The sequence below is a fragment of the Jaculus jaculus genome, chromosome 15, assembly GCF_020740685.1.
Source record: "Jaculus jaculus isolate mJacJac1 chromosome 15, mJacJac1.mat.Y.cur, whole genome shotgun sequence".
NCBI lineage: Eukaryota > Metazoa > Chordata > Mammalia > Rodentia > Dipodidae > Jaculus > Jaculus jaculus.
In genome coordinates this window covers 23,759,751-23,778,261 of record NC_059116.1, presented here as the reverse complement: position 1 = coordinate 23,778,261, position 18,511 = coordinate 23,759,751, and the positions used below count along the sequence as shown (strand labels likewise).

Here is an 18,511-nt window from a genome sequence, read left to right as displayed (position 1 = left end):
AGAATGTGGTTGCTTCTCCTGCTGAAAATGAAGCTTAAGATGGAGACAACTGCCGGGCAGTCACACCAGGCGTAACGCTGGGCTCGCCTGCCACTGAGAAGCAGCATTCAAAAAGAAAGGAGGACCGGGGCTGCGGCTTTGGGTTCCACTCCCAAGTACCTCAAAATAAAAATAAATTTAAAATGAGGGGCTGGGGCTGGAGAGATGGCTTAGCGGTTAAAGCATCTGCCTGTGAAGTCTAAGGACCCTGGTTCCATTCCCCAGGACCCACATAAGCCGGATGCACAAGGGGGCGCATGTGTCTGCAGTGGCTAGAGGTCCTGGGGCACCCATTTTCTCTACCTGCCTCTTCCCCTCACAGATAAATAAATAATAAATGAATCCTAGCCAGGTGTAGTGGCATATGCCTTTAACCCCAGCATTTGGGAAGCGGAGGGAGGAGGATTACCGTGAGTTCGAGGCTACTCTGAGACTACATAGTGAACTCCAGGTCAGCCTGGGCTGGAGTGAAACCCTACCTCACAAAACAACAGCAAAAAATTTAAAAAAAAAAAAAAAGTGAAACCACAAAAGAAGATCACAAGCAACCAAAACCACAGGTACACTGAGGTACTCCGGTCCACAGTGGGGCTATCCACGTGATCAGATCCCTGGGCTTCCACATGGAGACTAGGAACACAGTCCCACAGAGTCTGGTGATCATTCTCAACATTTAATTCCAAAGTGTAAGAACTTAAAATCCACCTTGTACTGTCAGCTGTGAGGGTACACATGAATCAAACTTGGGACACTTACCTCCGGAGAGGGGCGTTCTCCTCAATATCTTCCAGGGTCTCTAAGGACGATCTCTGGGAAATGAGGCGGCGTCTGCAGAGAGAGAGAGAGAGAAATCCTAGGAGTTAAACTGCATGGCGAAGCTGAGCAGACATTCCTGTAAACCTGTAGCTCGCCTAAAAGATAAATCCATTAAGGGAAAACAAAAACAACAAAGGGAGACAGCGGCTGTGTTTATTTAAAAAGGCTGCCATGGCTCCACCCTTATCTTCACTCTACCAGCCTTCCCCACCAAAGCATCCCTGGGTACAGGGCCTCTTTGTGACTGACCTGTTCTGCCTTCAATTTCCCCTACCACACAAAAGACAAGGTGCCTCTTGGAATACACACGTAACTTGGGTGCTAGGTGAAGTTTTTCTAAAGCACTGGCAATATGGTTAAAAATTCAAATGTCAGTGAACCAGGTAACTGATGAATAATTAAATATTAAATTTTTAAAAAATATTTATTTATTTGTAAGCAGAGAGATGAAAGAGACAGAGTCAGAGAAAGAGAGAGAGAATGGGCATGCCAGAGCCTCCTCCTGCTGCTGCTGCTGCAGGTAGACTCCAGATGTATGTGCCACTTTGTGCATCTGGTTTTATGTGGGTACTATGGACTTGAACCCCTGGCCATCAGGCCTTTCAAAGCAAGTGCTTTAATCACTGAGGTATCTCTCCAGCCCAAAATTGTATCTTTTAATTTTTTTAGAGAGAGCGAGAGGGAAAGGTGGTGGGGGGGAGAATTGGCACGCCAGGGCCTCAGCCACTGCAATCGAGCTCCAGATGTTTGCACCACCTAGTGGGCATGTGTGACCTTGCTCTTGCCTCACTTTTGTACGTCTGGCTTACGTGGGGTCTGGAGAGTCAAACCTGGGTCCTTAGGCTTCGCAGGCAAGTGCCTTAATGGCTAAGCCATCTCACCAGCCCCCAAATTGTAGTTTTTGAAAGTTCAAAATCAGGGCTGGGGAGGTAGCTCAATGGGTAAAGCGCTTGCTGCCTGAGTGTGTGGGTTTGATCCCCAACACCCACTTACGGGCTGGGTGGGCATGGCAGCCTCCTGTGATCCCAGAGCCGACTCATGGAGAAAAAGTATCTCCCAGGCCAGCTCGCTAGACTAACCCAGTAGGTGAGCTCTGGCTTTGAGTGACAGACCTTGCCTTAGTAAATAAAGTGTCCAGCGATTGAGGACACCCAACGTCAACCTCTGGTTTACGCACGCGTGTGCAATACACATATGAACATACATGCATACATGTACACGCCACACCACACACACACAAAACCTCAATAATTAAAAATTTAGTCGGGGGGGGGGGACGGTTAGAGATATGGCTCAGAGGTTAAGATGCTTGCCCTGGGTTCGATTCCCCAGTATCCACGTGAGCCAGATGTACAGAATGGCGCATGCATCTGGAGTTGGTTTGCAGCGGCTGGGGGCCCTGGCACACCCATACTCACTCACACATACCGTCTCTCTATCTCTCTCTCTGCCTGCAAATAAATAAAATAGTTTTTTAAAAAATATGAAGGAGGCCATGAACTTTCAAAAGCAAGAAAATATTCCTTGAGGGGAACATCTCAGAGAGCAGCAAGGACGGATACAACACAATCACGCGGAACGGTAACTTCAAAGTTGCTAACGCTTTGCATACCCTCTGCCAAAACCCCCTCAGTCTTCTTTCCTTTGCCAGGCTGAAATAAGAACAAGTCCTCACCAACTAAGAATATCTGGTACAGGGGCAGGGAAGGGTGGTGGTGACTTTAAATAAATCCATTTGAACCAAGATTGTTTCAGAGCAAGTGTTTTGTGGTTGGGGCGGGGGGAGGTGGATGGAAAAGGGCAGACTGTATCTTTACCTTTATAAAAGGAACTAAACGTAAAAGTCTTTTCTTATGTTTGACAAAATTCAGGTTAGAAGCAAGCATATATAACCATGTTTTAAAGAAAACAGAATGATTTTTTTTCTAGGGAGGGGTTGCATGTACTTTTTTTTGAACTATCCCATACATTTTATTTTATTTTATTTTTTTAATTTTTATTAACATTTTCCATGATTATAAAAAAATATCCCATGGTAATACCCTCCCTCCCCCCCACACTTTCCCCTTTGAAATTCCATTCTCCATCATATTACCTCCCCAACTCAATCATTGTACTTACATATATACAATACCAACCTATTAAGTACCCTCCTCCCTTCCTTTCTCTTCCCTTTATGTCTCCTTTTTAACTTACTGGCCTCTGCTACTAAGTATTTTCCTTCTCACGCAGAAGCCCAGTCATCTGTAGCTAGGATCCACATATGAGGGAGAACATGTGGCGCTTGGCTTTCCCCATACATTTTATTTTGTGTTTTATTTTTCCTAAGACAACCAGAAAGGTTAGTTTTGCACACTATTCAAGAACTTCTGTCTCAAGAGCCTGTCTTAAGCTTTTAATATTTGAATTTTTAAATATTATTTATTTATTTGAGAGAGAGAGAAAAGGAGAAAGAGGGAGGGAGAGAGGGAGAGAATGGGTGTGCTAGGGCCTCTAGTCACTGCAAATGAGCTCCAAGTGCATGTGCCCCCTTGTGCATCTGGCTAATGTGGGTCCTGGGGAATGGAAACTGGGTCCTTAGGTTCTGCAGGCAAGCTCCTTAGCCACCAAGCCATCTCTCCAGGCCTTGAATTATTTATTAAGGCACTCTGCACACATTCTTACCCTCCTCTTTTCTAATTGAAAACTGGTTTAATTTTCTCAGAACCTCATTCATCAAGGTGTGTGTATCAAGCAGATTTCCAGTATCACTACCATCTTCATGAAAGAGTGGACTCACTTTAGGATCTATTACTTCACCAGATAATTAACACTGACCTTCCCTGTGTGCAATATTGCCACGTCTCTAAGAAAAACAAGAACTGTTGAGGGTACACTGGTCTTACCTGGAAACGATGCAGGGGGCAACCCAATGGAACAGGGAACTGATCTTAAAAGTAGCTAGCTCAGGCTGGAGAGTTGGCTTAGCGGTTAAGTGCTTGCCTGTGAAGCATAAGGACCCCGGTTCGAGGCTCAATTCCCCAGGACCCACATTAGCCAGATGTACATGATGGCACATGCATCTGGAGTTCATTTGTACTGGCTGGAGGCTCTGGTGTGCCCATCCTCTCTCTCTTTCCCTAATAAATCAATAAAAATAAGATTTTTTTTTAAAAGAACAACAAAAACAAGCAAAAAAAAAAAAAAAAAGCCCAGCTCATCAGGGAACAGGATTATGTCCTCCAACCCACACTGAAGCACAATATAATTCCAGGAGCTCAGCTCATGAGACCCCTGTGAGAGCTCACTGAAGCCATGGCTGTACTGTTAGGATGTAGTCTTTCTGAAGACTTAGCCAGTCTTGAAGGAGGGTGGCAAGAGAGCTCTACCTTCTCCAGGTGTTGGATATGGCTCTCCAGGGGCCCCAGGTTGGGACTAGGGCATCACACCTTAGCCCTCACCATCTCTCTCTGCGGCAAGCACCCGCTCACCTCCCCCGGCCCAGGGCTACATAATTACAAAAGGGGCATGCCTAGGTGCCAAGGCTCTGGGACCCCTTAATCCTTGAGCCTCAACTCCCCTCATCTATAAAATTAGAAACCAAAAAGGCTACCAACTGTCTCAGCTCTGACTCTTCCTCCAATCGCTTGCCAGTAGCAGAATCACAGCTCCCCACCCCCCCAATGCCTGAGCCCACCAGAAACACATATTAAATCCATGCTCATCCGTGTTAGGTGAAACAGTCACACTTGCCAGCGCTCTGGCCACCTGTTAAATCGGCCCCCAGGGCTGGAGAGATGGCTTAGCGGTTAAGCGCTTGCCTGTGAAGCCTAAGGACCCCGGTTCGAGGCTTGGTTCCCCAGGTCCCACATTAGCCAGCCAGATGCACAAGGGGGCGCACGCGTCTGGAGTTTGTTTGCAGCGGCTGGAAGCCCTGGCGCACCCATTCTCTCTCTCTCTCTCTCTCTCTCTCTCTCTATCTATCCATCTCTGCCTCTTTCACTCTCGATCTCTCTCATATAAATAAATAAATAAACAAAAAAAATTTAAAAAAAATCGGCCCCCACCTTCCACTTCTTTTTGCCCGGCCTTTCTTACTCATGTCTTCTGAACCAAGGAAAAGTAATGACTCCAGGGACATTTGCTCTGCGTTGCCAGATAACAGGGAGTTATTTTTTTTTTAAGTTGGAACCGAAATGATAGCAGGTGGATGCACCTAAACTGTCGTTAGAGATGACACCGCCTCGGGCAGAAAGAAACAGTTCCGGAGGCTAGAAATCTAGACCAGTTCTGTCACACTGTGTTAGAACAGTGTATTCAGGGGACCAGTAAGTAGCTGCCGTTGGGTGACTGTGTCCCCAGGTAATAAATACAGTGACCGGGCAGCTCAACTGCCCTCCTGCAGTCTTGGAGTAGATCCCCTGGGCCCTGCTCAGGCAGCAGGCGCTGTTAGCATAAATGAAATGAGCCTCCCTCCGTAACATGCACATGTTGAAATCCTAACACCCCATGTGATGGCACTGGGAAGTGGGGTCCCTGGAGGAAATTAGGTCATGAGGGTGGAGCCTCACTAATGGAATTAGTGCCTTTAGAAAAGGAACCCAGATGGAAGCCAACTGCCCTCTAATTGGACTGGAGGCCCGCTCCATGGGAGAGAATGCATACCTGATACTGAAAACTTAAAACAGGGGTAGCCATGAGCCCTAGGGGTGTAACATCTGCTGATGTCTGGAAAAATGTACATACTATGCTTATCAAACTGCCCCATAAGCACTTATCTTAATATTCATACCCTAATATTAATGCTACTCTCACTTTGGGTAGAGAATCTTCTCTTTTCAGATGGCAGTGACCTTGGGATGACTCAGAAGGTATCATAGTGCTGGAAAGAAGTGACTGGAGTACTGAGTAATATCTCGATCACACCTTCCAAGGCTCAGGGTCTAATGCGGAAGAGGTGGTGGAAAGAATGTAAGAGCCAAAGGAAGGGTAGGACTCCTTATAACATGCTCCTCCAGACACAAAATGTCCTGGATATCCATGACCTCATAGTGCCTGACACTACCTACACAAGACCGTCAAAAGAGGAGGAAAAGATCATGACATCAAAATAAGAGAGAGACTGATTGAGATGGGGAGGGGATATGATGGAGAATGGAATTTCAAAGGGGAAAGTAGGAGGGAGGGTATTACCATGGGATATTTTTTATAATCATGGAAGATGTTAATAAAAATTGAGAAATAACTAAATAAAAGGAATACGGAGATCTCTCCAGCTCCCTTTCTGCCCCACGAGGACACAAGGAAACTCCAGTCATCCGTAACCTGAAAGAGCTCTCACCAGCCCCAAACTAAGCTAGCAGCCAGACCTTAAATTTCCAGAACTGTGGGAAGCCAAACTTCTCTTGTTTACAAGGTATCATTGCTGAGACAGACAGACATGCATGCACGCACACACACACTTTTAAGAGTTTAATTCCTAAAAGGGGGGAGGGAAAGTATCCCAAACCTAAATGTTTACCTAGTCTTTGAAATTCAGTGACTATATTTCTCTTTTTAGCGTATAAAACCACAGAGAACAATTCTTTGCAGTGGAGATACAGAGCTCAAAAAGAACCACTATCAGTCAGCACGCAGAAACCGTAACTTGGTGCCAGGACACACCCGTGTGACGCCTGTCTTTCCCAAACCTGCTTTTGTTGCCACAAGGGTGTGCGCTGAGAGCTGGCAGCGGTTAAGTCTGGTGTTCATCTCCACTCCCTTCCCACCAAGCTACATCCTTCTGAGACACGCAATGATGTCTTTCGCCGCCACTTCTACCCCCAGGAAGCCCAAGTGGACCAGGTGGCTGGGGGCAGGTAACAAGTCACCTTCACCCTGCAATTAGCCTCCCAGGCTAAGTGCGCCACGGGGCCTTCTTGTTATCATGAGGCACAGTTAACCAACATTGGGTCTTTGCCTGTTTTAATGACTGATAAAGAATGCTTACCCTTGGGCCAAAATAGCAATGCTACCTTATTAACCGTACAGTAATAGGCTGGCTTAGACAGGAGCAGGATGTGCTGATGTCACCAAACGGAAGTGCCAGTGTCTAGCAGGCTGAGCTTGCATTCTCATCTTGTCTGACAATTACAAGCGAGGCCCTTCCACACTGGTCACACCAAGAGGCCAGTGTGGTCCCCGCTTAATGCTCATCTGTTTGATAGCCAGCAGCCAGACTCACTGCCGGACGCTGTGCTTGGAGCGCATGACTGAGCGAGAAAGGAGCTGAAATCCACAACAGGTCAATTGCAAATCTGTGTGTAAGCCTACGTGGACCAGACACTCTCATTAAATGTTCACAACACACCGAGAAGGGACGTCATTAGCCTCCAGGGACTGTAGGGCTGGGCACATTGATCTTGTGATAACAGACTCACTTACATACACTAAGAGCTTAAGGGAAGCAGTGGAGAGATGGGAGAAAACCCCCCACACACAAGAGACAGGGTGGCTGGGGCTCCTGGGACCTGCATCTATTCAATGTGTCACATACCCCATTTCCAGGGCAGGGACACTGGCTATCCATCCAAAGTAACTGCCCTGCAGGATGGCTGAGGAAGGGGGCAGCTGCTGTCCCTGTTGACCATGGAGGCTGTCACAGACTCATTCCGGGGTGCAGGGGAGCAAGCTGACCAAAGGTGGTGGGCAAGGCAAGGCCGTGAGCCCTATCCTGAGAGGCAGGACTGGGTTGTGACTGGCAAAATGCTGAGCTCTGTCCCTGGTCTGCATCCTCAGCATTAAAAATCAAAACAAACAAACAAAAACAAAACAAAAAATGAGGGGGGGCTGAAGAGATGGCTTAGTGGTTAAGGCATTTGCCTGCAGAGCCAAAGGACCCAGCTTCCATTCCCCAGGACCCACACAAGCAGATGCACAAGGTGGCACATGCGTCTGGAGTTCGTTTGCAGTGGCTGGAGACCCTGGCATGCCCATTCTCTCTCTCTCTCTCTCTCTCAAATAAATAAAATAAAATGCCTTAACAAAACAAAACAAAACACCGAGGAAGTTAGGTTAGATCAATGCACTTGAGCCTGTCTGCACATCAGAAAGCCTCCACTGCCTGAACAGGACTGGCTGATTCCTGACACTGTACTTACCTCACTCTTCCGTGTCAGCACACTCCCGGTGGGACTGATCACATCTAAACCCATGTAATAAGCCTTTCTCTTTCATAGAGATCTTGTACAGGGTCGATAAGCAAAAGAAACCTTCTCCCTGTAGCCCAGCAAACTGAAAGCTGGAAAAAGCTGCACTGTACTCAGTCTTATGGGAGACAGAAATCATCAACAGTGAAAACAGTGGGCGCTGGAAACCTCCAGTTTGGCCAGACAGGCCAAAGGACCGAACGGCTATAATAGTGGCATAACTGCTCTCTAATTGGACTGACGGTCCACTCTATGGGAGGGAATACATGCCTGGTACTGAAAACTTATCCAAAAGCCTATGGCAGGGGAGGTCATGAGCCTTAGGGGTATAATGCCTGCTCTCGTCTGAATGAATGCATATATTTCTCTCACCAAATTGCCCTGAAAGCACTACACTTAATGTTCATACTCATATATTAATGTTACTCTCACTTCTGGTTAGAGAAGCTTCTTTTTTCAGATGGTGATGCCCAATGGGATGGCCCACAAGGCAACATAGTGCTGAGAAGAAGGGACGGAGGAGTGTCCAGTACTGAAACATCTCACTCCCTCCAAGGCTCAGGGTCCATTGTGGAAGAGGGGGCGGAAAGAATATAAGAGCCAAAGGAAGGGTACCACTCCCTACATACAACTGTCCGGAGAGAATTTGGCCTCGATATCCAAGACCTTGCAGTGCCTAGCTATACCCACACAAGACCCTCATAACAGGAGAAAAAGATGACGACATCAAATGAAAAGAGAGACTAATGGAGAGAGGGAAGGGGAAATGACAGAGAGCAGAGCTGTGAAGGAGAAAGTGGGGGAGGGCAGGGGAAGGAAATACCATGGCTTGTTGTCTTTAAGTATAGAAGTTGTCAATAAAAAAAAAATTATATATATACATACACATACATAGTCACTGAGTATTGGGAACTGAGGCTAGGGGGAAAAAAGACCAGATGAGGGCTGGAGAGATGGCTTAGCAGTTAAGCGCTTGCCTGTGAAGCCTAAGGACCCCGGTTCAAGGCTCGGTTCCCCAGGTCCCACGTTAGCCAGATGCACAAGGGGGCGCACGCGTCTGGAGTTCATTTGCAGAGGCTGGAGGCCCTGGCGCGCCCATTCTCTCTCTCTCCTTCTATCTGTCTTCTCTCTGTGTCTGTCACTCTCAAGTAAATAAAAAAATCATCTGGTCTTTTTTTTTATATATATATGTATTTTTTTGGTTCATTATTTATTTATTTATTTGAGAGCGACAGACATAGAAAGAAAGACAGATAGAGGGAGAGAGAGAGAATGGGAGTGCCAGGGCTTCCAGCCTCTGCAAACGAACTCCAGACGCGTGCGCCCCCTTGTGCATCTGGCTAACGTGGGACCTGGGGAACCGAGCCTTGAACCGGGGTCCTTAGGCTTCACAGGCAAGCGCTTAACCGCTAAGCCATCTCTCCAGCCCAAGACCAGATGATTTTTGACAGAAGCAGGTAGGTAAGAGTGTAGAACACCCACATGCCTCATACACAGGCAGCCAGAATAGCAAAGACCTAGGTCTGCTTTTTTTTTTCTTTGCTGGGCATGAGTACCAGTGTAGAGGGCAGGAAGGGACCTTGTGAGCTCGCTGGGACGGCCACCTCTGCTCACAAAGGGGCAAGAATCCCTCTTCTTGTCTGTGGGTTTGGTCACTGGAGGGCGCCATCATCTCTTCACAGGTGTGGGAAGGGGGTGCATCCCAGAGACCTCGACCACCCTCAGGGGAAGGGCAAGCTGACAATAAGATGATTATGTCTGTTCAGACAGTTATTACAACAACAACAAAATCACGAAAATGAAATTTTAATGTTTCCTCAAAACACCCACAAGCTTGTAATTTATCTGCCTTAGTACTTATGTCATGCGCCCACTGACCCAACCTCCTTCCCCAACAAGACAGGACCGGATTAGACAATGGGCTGCTCAGGGGAGGGTCGTGCCACCCCCTCCTGGGTATTCTTGGGGAGACAGCAGGCTCAGCAAGCAGTAGGGGATTAAATCAAGCCCAACTGCATATAGAAGTCCTTCACTTGGGAGGTGGGGAGACCTGAACATTTCCAAGAATTACACCTGACCTTCCACTTCATGGTTCTCTATATACAGCTATGAGCTAACACTAGCTTCTGAGCAAGAGGGTCCAGAGTTCATCCCTAGCGAGCTTCCCACTGCCTTCAAGGAAAGGCTAGAAGCCAAACAGTGTGAACTCTCTTCCCTACCTAATAGACTCGGGGAAGGGTGCAGTCCCAGCCTCCTTGACTGAGGTAAGGTCTCCGGGTACCCCATCAGGACCCGTTTAGAAAAGCTTGAGGCTTGCCAGCCTAGGAAGCAGAAAACTGCCTTTTGGCAACTGGAAATCCCTTTGCAAAATGCGGTCAGATCTCCTACTTCCTGATCGCAAGCCTCACACCCAGATTCTCTTTTGCTCTGTAGAAAGGGGCAGCGCAGAAACAACACGGCACGCATCTCCCACTTTTCACGGACTTACTAGGGAGGCTTGCTTCTAAAAAGATCTCTGAAGGGCAGAGCTCTGTATAAGCCTAAGTATGGTTGATTCTATCAGTCGAGTATTTTTTTGTTTGTTTTGTTTTTTAGAGGTAGGGTCTCACTCTAGCCCAGGCAGACCTGGAATTCACTATGTAGTCCCAGGGTGGCCTCGAACTCACAGAGATCCTCCTACCTCTGCCTCCCGAGTGCTGGGATTAAAGGCGTGCACCACCACGCCCGGCTCAGTCTAGTATCTTTTGTAAAAATGCTGATTGTCAAAGGCAAGGCTGGTGCAAAACAAGATGCACCTTGAAAGTCCCACTGTTACTTCCTCCTTTTCTTTAAACTGCTGAGGGCCCACTCAAGCTTGCTGAGCAAGCACGTTTAAGGTAACATTGGTCATGGGCTGCCAATCTTAAAGATGCCATCCGGAGGTCAAAACACTTCCTAAGCGTCACATGAAGCTGTAAAGCAAAATGGCCTTAGCTGCGGGCGGCCCGAGGATACATTCATCACCTAAGAGCTTTGTCTTGGTTCCACAGTCTTTAAGTTTCCTCAAAGGTGTTGATGAACTTGAGCGTGACCCCTACTTGCTCCCTGGGCAACAGTGGTAGCTTCTTAAAACTGCAAGTTCAGGGCACGCCTTTAATCCCAGCACTCGGGAGACAGAGGTAGGAGGATCGCAGTGAGTTCAAAGTCAGCCTGGGACTACATAGTAAATTCCAGAGCAGCCTGAGCTAGAGTGAAACCCTACCTCAAAAAAAAATAAAATAAAATAAAATAAAATAAAATAAAATAAAATAAAATAAAATAAAATAAAATAAAATAAAATAAAATAAAATAAAATAAAAAAGAATGAATTTAAGCTACGCGTGGTGGTGCGCGCTTTTAATCCCAGCACTCGGGAAGCAGAGGTAGGAGGATCACCGTGAGTTCGAGGCCACCCTGAGACTACAGAGGGAATTCCAGGTCAGCCTGAGCTAGAGTGAAACCCTACCTTGAAAAACCAAAAAATAAGACAAAAATGATATTTCAGAGGAGAGCTGTGGAATGTAACAGTCCAGGTGACATACTCCTGGAACGGGTTACCAGGCATAAAACCGGTCAAGCTGATATACATCTGCCCAGCCTCCCAGCTTCTGAGTGAAGGGCCCACAGCTGGCTTATTTCATGCAATGACCCTGTTCCCCAGCCACCTAACTGAAGCCAGATCTGTACCAGACCACAGACCCAAGCAACCCAGAAACCTCCAGGGGCCACTAGGGTCTTCCTCAAGAAGGAAAACAGCCTCATCTGTAAAAAAAAAAAAAAAGCCCAAGTGGTTAGAATTCCTCTTTTGAAAACATACCATCAAGCTACAAAATTGCTTTTAAATCTAGTTACTGTTGAAAGTCTCCTTTCAACAGACATTAAAAAATAAATAAATACATAAATAATCAGCTGGGTGTGGTGGCGCACGACTTTAATCCCAACACTTGGAAGGCAGAGGTAGGACGATTGCCATGAGTTCAAGGCCACCCTGAGAATACATCGTGAATTCCAGGTCAGCCTGGGCTAGAATGAGACCCTACCTCGAAAAACAACAACAACAGCAACAAAAAAATCAAATGAAAAAACAGCAAGAGAAGTCAACGGGTTTATTCAAATAAGATCTGTTTCTACACTGTCCTAGGCTGGTGGGGACTCTGAATATTTGCAGAGAATGCAAAAGACACCAGAATGGCTCTGGTTTACTCTAGCTTCAAGGGTTCTCATCAGACTTGCCAGATCCTGGAACTCCATGGTATGAGGTCATCCCAGTGCCCAGGGCTGTGCAGAGCAGATGGGCAGTTAGAGCATCAGAGCTTGATTTACTTTGTTTATCGTTTTTATTTATTTATTTATTTGAGAGCGACAGACAGAGAGAGAAAGAGGCAGGGAGAGAGAGGGAGAGAGAGAGAGAGAGAGAGAGAGAGAGAGAGAGAATGGGCGCGCCAGGGCCTCCAGCCACTGCAAACGAACTCCAGACGCATGCGCCCCCTTGTGCATCTGGCTGACGTGGGTCCTGGGGAATCGAGCCTTGAACCGGGTTCCTTAGGCTTCACAGGCAAGTGTTTAACCGCTAAGCCATCTCTCCAGCCCCAGAGCGTGATTTACTAAGCAGCCGGGTCCTCGCTGCAGCCACTCTGCAGCACAAAACACCCTTGCCCCAGCAGTGACTCCCTCTGGGACAGGTTCAAACTGTCTTCTGAACGGGAGCTCAGAGGGGAAGTCAGGAAACATGCAGACATGGCATACCTTGCCACTTTGAAGGCGCCTGCCCAGTTCCCTGAGACATTTTGGGGTATCAAGAAATCTAACCGGGCATGGCGGCGCATGCCTTTAATCTCAGCACTCGGGAAGCGAGGTAGGATTGCCGTGAGTTCAAGGCCACCCTGAGACTACATAGTGAATTCCAGGTCAGCCTGAGCTAGAGTGAGACCCTACCTCTAAAAACCAAAAAAAAAAAAAAAAAAAAAAAGAAAGAAAGAAAAAGAAATCCAGAGGTTGGTCACATGCAGCCTCATATGGGAGTGAGGGGGCCTACATGCAGCAAGAGGGCACACACGGATGCAATGCACAACGCAGTAGAAACCTAGAGAAGTGAGATACTGGCTTCCAAAGTCCAGGTCCAGGTCCGGAGAGATGACTCAGTGGTTGACGCTCTTGCCTGCAAAGCCTAATGACTTAAGTTCGATTCCCCGGTACCCATCTAAAGTCGGAAGCACATTGGCACGCACACCTGGAGTCCATTTACAGTGACTGGAGGGCCTGGCACACCCGTTCTCTCTCTCTCTCTCTCTCCTCTCTTTCTCTCTCTGTGCTTGCAAATAAATAGAACCTCAAAGTCCAGATCCAGAAGGGTTTTCATGGAGCTGATCAGCAGCACTGACTTGCTACAGCGTACACTGGATTCCCTTCGCAGATGATTTCAGATGGAGGTAGACAGGGAAGAAACACTAGGAACCCCACTCAAAATGTACACAGGTTGCACCCTAGAGTTCTTTCTATGGTCCTGTGTGGATCAAAGGCAAGCTGAAGGGGCCTGAGGTCAGTTTGGGGAAGTTTGGAGTGGGCACACAGATTGCAGGAACCAAATTCCACATTCCCTGAGCTGGGCAAGAAGGGTTGAGGGAATCGGGCACCCTGGCTGGATATCTAAGGCCAGAACAGACTAGGTGTGTGGGAGGCAGGGGGTGGGTATAGGGGAGCTTAAAGGAGAGACAAGATTTCAACCAGCAGGAGGCACCCCAGGCTGCAGCAGGAGGGTCTGGGTCCAGGGGTGATGTTAAGAGAGGGCTCAGGTAAGTGGGAAGCACCGGAGGAATTCCTCGAAGCAAAGTCCAGTTCCAGGAAGGAGTCCAGCAGGAGCCAACGGATGGACAGGAGCCCCCATTAGACGGCAGGGTAGCATCAGGAGGAGCCAGAGATCTTCAGGACCAGGCAGACACCCCGACCACACATGAAGACGTGTGGGGATGGTGCCGCCGCACAGACGTGTGCAAACACACGCAATTCAGCCTGACAGCAGAACCAGGAGCCCTTGGGGTCTGGCTGCAGCGTATCCCTGAACTTCTGAAGGGTTGTGAACACAGGCCTGGGCCCTCTTCAGTTCGGGCTCTTTTCCACACACCCCAAGACTGACAGTGGCCTGTGCCTTGGGGACATCACCCTTCCTTACTTCCTTCTTTAATTTTTATTTATTTATTTATTTGAGTGTGACAGAGAGAGAGAGAGAGAGAGAGAGAATGGGCACACCAGGGCTTCCAGCCACTGCTAACGAACTCAAGACATGTGCACCCCCTTGTGCATCTGGCTAACGTGGGTCCTGGGGAATCGAGCCTCGAACCGGGGTCCTTAGGCTTCACAGGCAAGCGCTTAACTGCTAAACCATCTCTCCAGCCCCCTTACTTCCTTCTTGCTGGGCAGACCTGGCGCTTGGGAAAAACGCCTTTAGATGCTGAGGATGACTCCCTTAAGCTAGACACACACTCATTTTTCTTTTTTTAATTTTTAAATTTTGTTTATTTTTATTGATTTGACAGTGACAGAGAGAGAAAGAGGCAGCTAAGCAGAGAATGGGCATGCGAGGGCCTCCAGCCACTGCTAACGAACTCAAGACAAGTGCACCACCTTGTGCATCTGGCTTATGTGGGTCCTGGGGAATCGAGCCTCAACCTGGGGTCCTCAGGCTTCACAGGCAAGGGCTTAACCGCTAAGCCATCTCTCCAGCCCCACACGTTCATTTTTCACTAGAAAGCTCACCCACTTCCAGAGGGCTATTGCATAGTGACCAGAGAGCCACATGCCCTGCCCTAGGAGCTAATTTAATTAGAGCCAACAGGGAGTCAGACAGGGCTGAGGGACCTTTCAGAGACCTTTTGGACGCTCCTCTTGGTAATGACACCAGGATTAAATTCCCCCCCACCACCACCACACCCGAGTCTCTCCCTTGGCTTCCAGCTTGACCTTTCTCTGTTCTGAAGGGGTCTTTGGCATCAATGAATTCTGACAGCTCAGAAGCAGCGGCATGCAATTATTTATAGCAAGTTCGAGACTGCTGGGGTTTGGTGAATCCTTATTTCCTAGAGTCATTTAGAGGAACCACGGCTTACATACACAGCTTAGAGAAACATAATGGATGCATCTTTCTTGCCTATGCTGTTCCTCCCCAGGGCCCTGGGTTATCTGATGCCTTTATAAAAATGCCCGTTTTTTTTCTTTTCCTTTTTTTCTTTCTTTGTTTCCTTCATTGAAAGCTGAACAAACACTGGGCACCCTGGATGGTTGGCATTATAAATGGCTTCAGGAGTAAAGACATCCCAGGTGACCAAATCCTACTCCAAAAGAAAATGCAGGGGCTGGAGAGATGGCTTAGCGGTTAAGGCGCTTGCCTGCGAAGCCTAAGGACCCATGTTTGACTCTCCAGATCCCACACTGGCCAGATGCACAAAGGTGAGGCAAACACAAGGTCGCACATGCCCACTAGGTGGCGCAAGTATCTGTAGTTCGATTATAGTGGCTGAGGCCCTGGCACACTAATTCTCTTTCCTCCCCGGCCACAAAATAAAAATTTGAATAAAAGAAAAGAAAAAAGAAAATGCAGGGTTGTAGCACCCTTGCTTTGTCCACCAGAATCCCACCTGCACCCCCAGGCAGAGCACAGTGCCAGCAACTCCAAGAAGCATTTTCTCAATGCCTCCGATATTATGTGTACTGACCACATTTCAGAATAGTCACACCTAAATTCCTGTACACTGGATGACAAACCAGATTCTTAATACCTCACATTGATTTACCTCCAGTTATCTTAAGGACAGGGAACTATGTCTTTTCTTCTTCTTCTTCTTTTTTATTTATTTGAGATTGACACAAAGAGAGAGAAAGAGGCAGATAGAGAGAGAGAATGGTCACGCCAGGGCCTCCAGCCACTGCAAACGAGCTCCAGACGCGTGCGCCCCTTTGTGCATCTGGCTAACATGGGTCCTGGAAAATGGAGGCTCAAACTGGGGTCCTTGGGCTTCACAGGCAAGTGCTTAACCACTAAGCCATCTCTCTAACCCATGTCCTTCCCTCTTTGAAATCCCACAGTGGCCAGCATGTTAGTTGGCTCACAGCAGGCACTCAATAAACCCTTATGCACAGCGTGAACAATTTCCAGAGCCGCAGCTGGCCCTGGATAAACAAAGCATGGAGCTTAACAGACCCGAGGAAGCGGATTCATATTTCTCTTTCAAGTTCCTCGTTAGACCAGCATTAGTTCAGGCCGCAGTTAAGAACGAGGTCAAAACCCAAGGCTAGAAACACGGGGGGGGGGGGGGGGATCTGCAACACTGATGGCCAAGCTTCTTTTTAGCAGCCAAATCCTTCCCCCCAAGATACAAAACCAAATCTTCTATCAAGTTCCAAAATGTAAAAGAGAGTAGAACAATTCCAAACTACGTGAGCATGAGAGCTACTGCATTGACTTATAATCCAATCGTGGTGAGAGCAGTTGGAGCTATTTTGATATATAAACAAATGCAGAAACCAGAAGGCATGGACAACGTTGAGCCCAAGGTCAACCTCGACATCTAATTTGTTGCTTTTGGTTCCAGCTGTTCACTGGGGATTATATCCCGAGTGACAGAGCTTAGTAAATGCCTATGGTGGCCAGGTTTTAAATCTCAGGACCCAATTCAATTCAAGGAATGTGCCAGGTGAAGCTTAATTGCACAAAACCTACCTCCTCTCAGCAGCATGAGTTAATTAGTGCATAGTTAGGAAGTAATTAACTCACAGATCACTGGTGTGTTAGGTTTTGCTGTAGAATACTGGACATGTTTTGCTGAGTGTTTTACTGTAGTTTTAAAAACACATTATGTGCAAATATATATATATGTACATATAACATATATAAGCACATATAAATTACACCTTAAAATGTTAAATAGCTACCTCACATGACCATTTATACTGCTATATACAACTCAAGAGAAATGCAAACATATGTACGTACACACACACACACACACACACACACACACACACACAACTTACACATGACCCGGCATGGTGGTGCACGCCTTTAATCCCAGCACTCGGGAGGCAGAGGTAGGAGGATCACCGTGAGTTCGAGGCCACCCTGAGACTACATAGTGAATTCCAGGTCAGCCTGGGCTAGAGCGAGACCCTACATTGTGGGGGGGGGGGGGACTTACACACAGGCTGGAGAGGTGGCTTAGTGGTTAAGGTACTTGCCTGCAAAGCCAAAGGACCCAGATTTGATTCCCCAAGACCCACGTAAGCCAGACACACAAAGTGGCACATGCATCTGGAGTTTGTTTGCAGTGCCTGGGGGCCCTGGAACACCCACCCATTCTCTATCTCTCTGCCTCTTTCTCTTAAATAAATAAAAAATTTAAAAATCTTAACACATGAAAGCTCACTGCAGCATTGTTTCATTTTAAGTAGCACAAGCGCCCAACAACCAGTGAGCAGGTAAATAAAAAGCACTAATAGTCATAACACGAAGAAGCAGAGGGCTGGAAAGATGGCTCAGCAGCTAATGGAGCTTGCTTGCAAAGCCTGTGACCTGAGTTCGAACCTTCCCAGCACCCAAGGAAAGCTGGCTGCCAAGTGCTGCATGCATCTATGATCCCTATGGGCTGACAGCCACAGGAGGTGGGTGGGCCAGCTAGCAGCTTGCCAGCAGCGGCAAGAGTCCTTGTCTCAATCAACAAAGGTGAAAGAGGAACGCCAACACTTTAAGGTTGTTTCCTGACCTCCATGTGCATATTCACACATGCAAATAAATTTTTTAAAAGAATTAAGGTTCAACTATATACTCCAACGAGGACCTGGAGAACACTGTGCTAAGCCAAAGCAGCCAGTCACAAGAGACCCCAGAGTGTTTGATTCCATTTAAATGAAATATCCAGAAAAAGCAAACCCACAGAGAGAGAAAAACAGTGGGTTCACAGGATAGGGAATGAGGATGAGGGACCACCAATGACCTCATAGGGTTTCTTTGGGGGGAGAGGGGGGAGGGTGATGAAAACTTTCTAAAATTAGCCAGCGGTGATGGTTATACAACTCTGAGTGTACTAAAACCCAATGAACACTAGCTATAAACAGATGGTATGCGAACTGTATCGCAATAAAGCTGTTAAAATATTTATACACGATATGCACAAAATCTATGTGTCTAGAAAAATGTGATGGAACAGAAAACACATACTGGAAAAAAAAAAAAAAGAGAAAACATACTGAAAATGAACCAACCATTTGTGGAACTCCAAAAGCCCCTGCCGAGATCCTCGGAGCTCTGCTTTGAACACCCTGCGACGGGTTCAGTTTCTTTTTACTAAAGTGACCCAGGCTGTGAGACTGAAGGACTTGCTCAGGTTACAGCGAGATTAATGCGGGATTAATGTTTTCTCTGGGCCCTGTTTCTAGCCCTCCACAGCTACCACTGTTTTTCTTTTTCTTTCTGATTTTATTTC

At 47.3% G+C, this 18,511-nt stretch overlaps 1 protein-coding gene across 2 annotated transcripts in view; it reads right to left on the bottom strand.

Moving 5' to 3' along the window:
- Cables1 (Cdk5 and Abl enzyme substrate 1) overlaps nucleotides 1-18,511 on the bottom strand; it is a 143,141-nt gene that overhangs the window by 78,878 nt on the left and 45,752 nt on the right. For both annotated transcript variants that reach the window (XM_004654829.2, XM_004654830.2), the window contains exon 2: nucleotides 796-867. In XM_004654829.2, coding sequence (XP_004654886.2) covers nucleotides 796-867 — 72 coding nt within the window. The remainder of the gene's footprint in view (nucleotides 1-795; nucleotides 868-18,511) is intronic.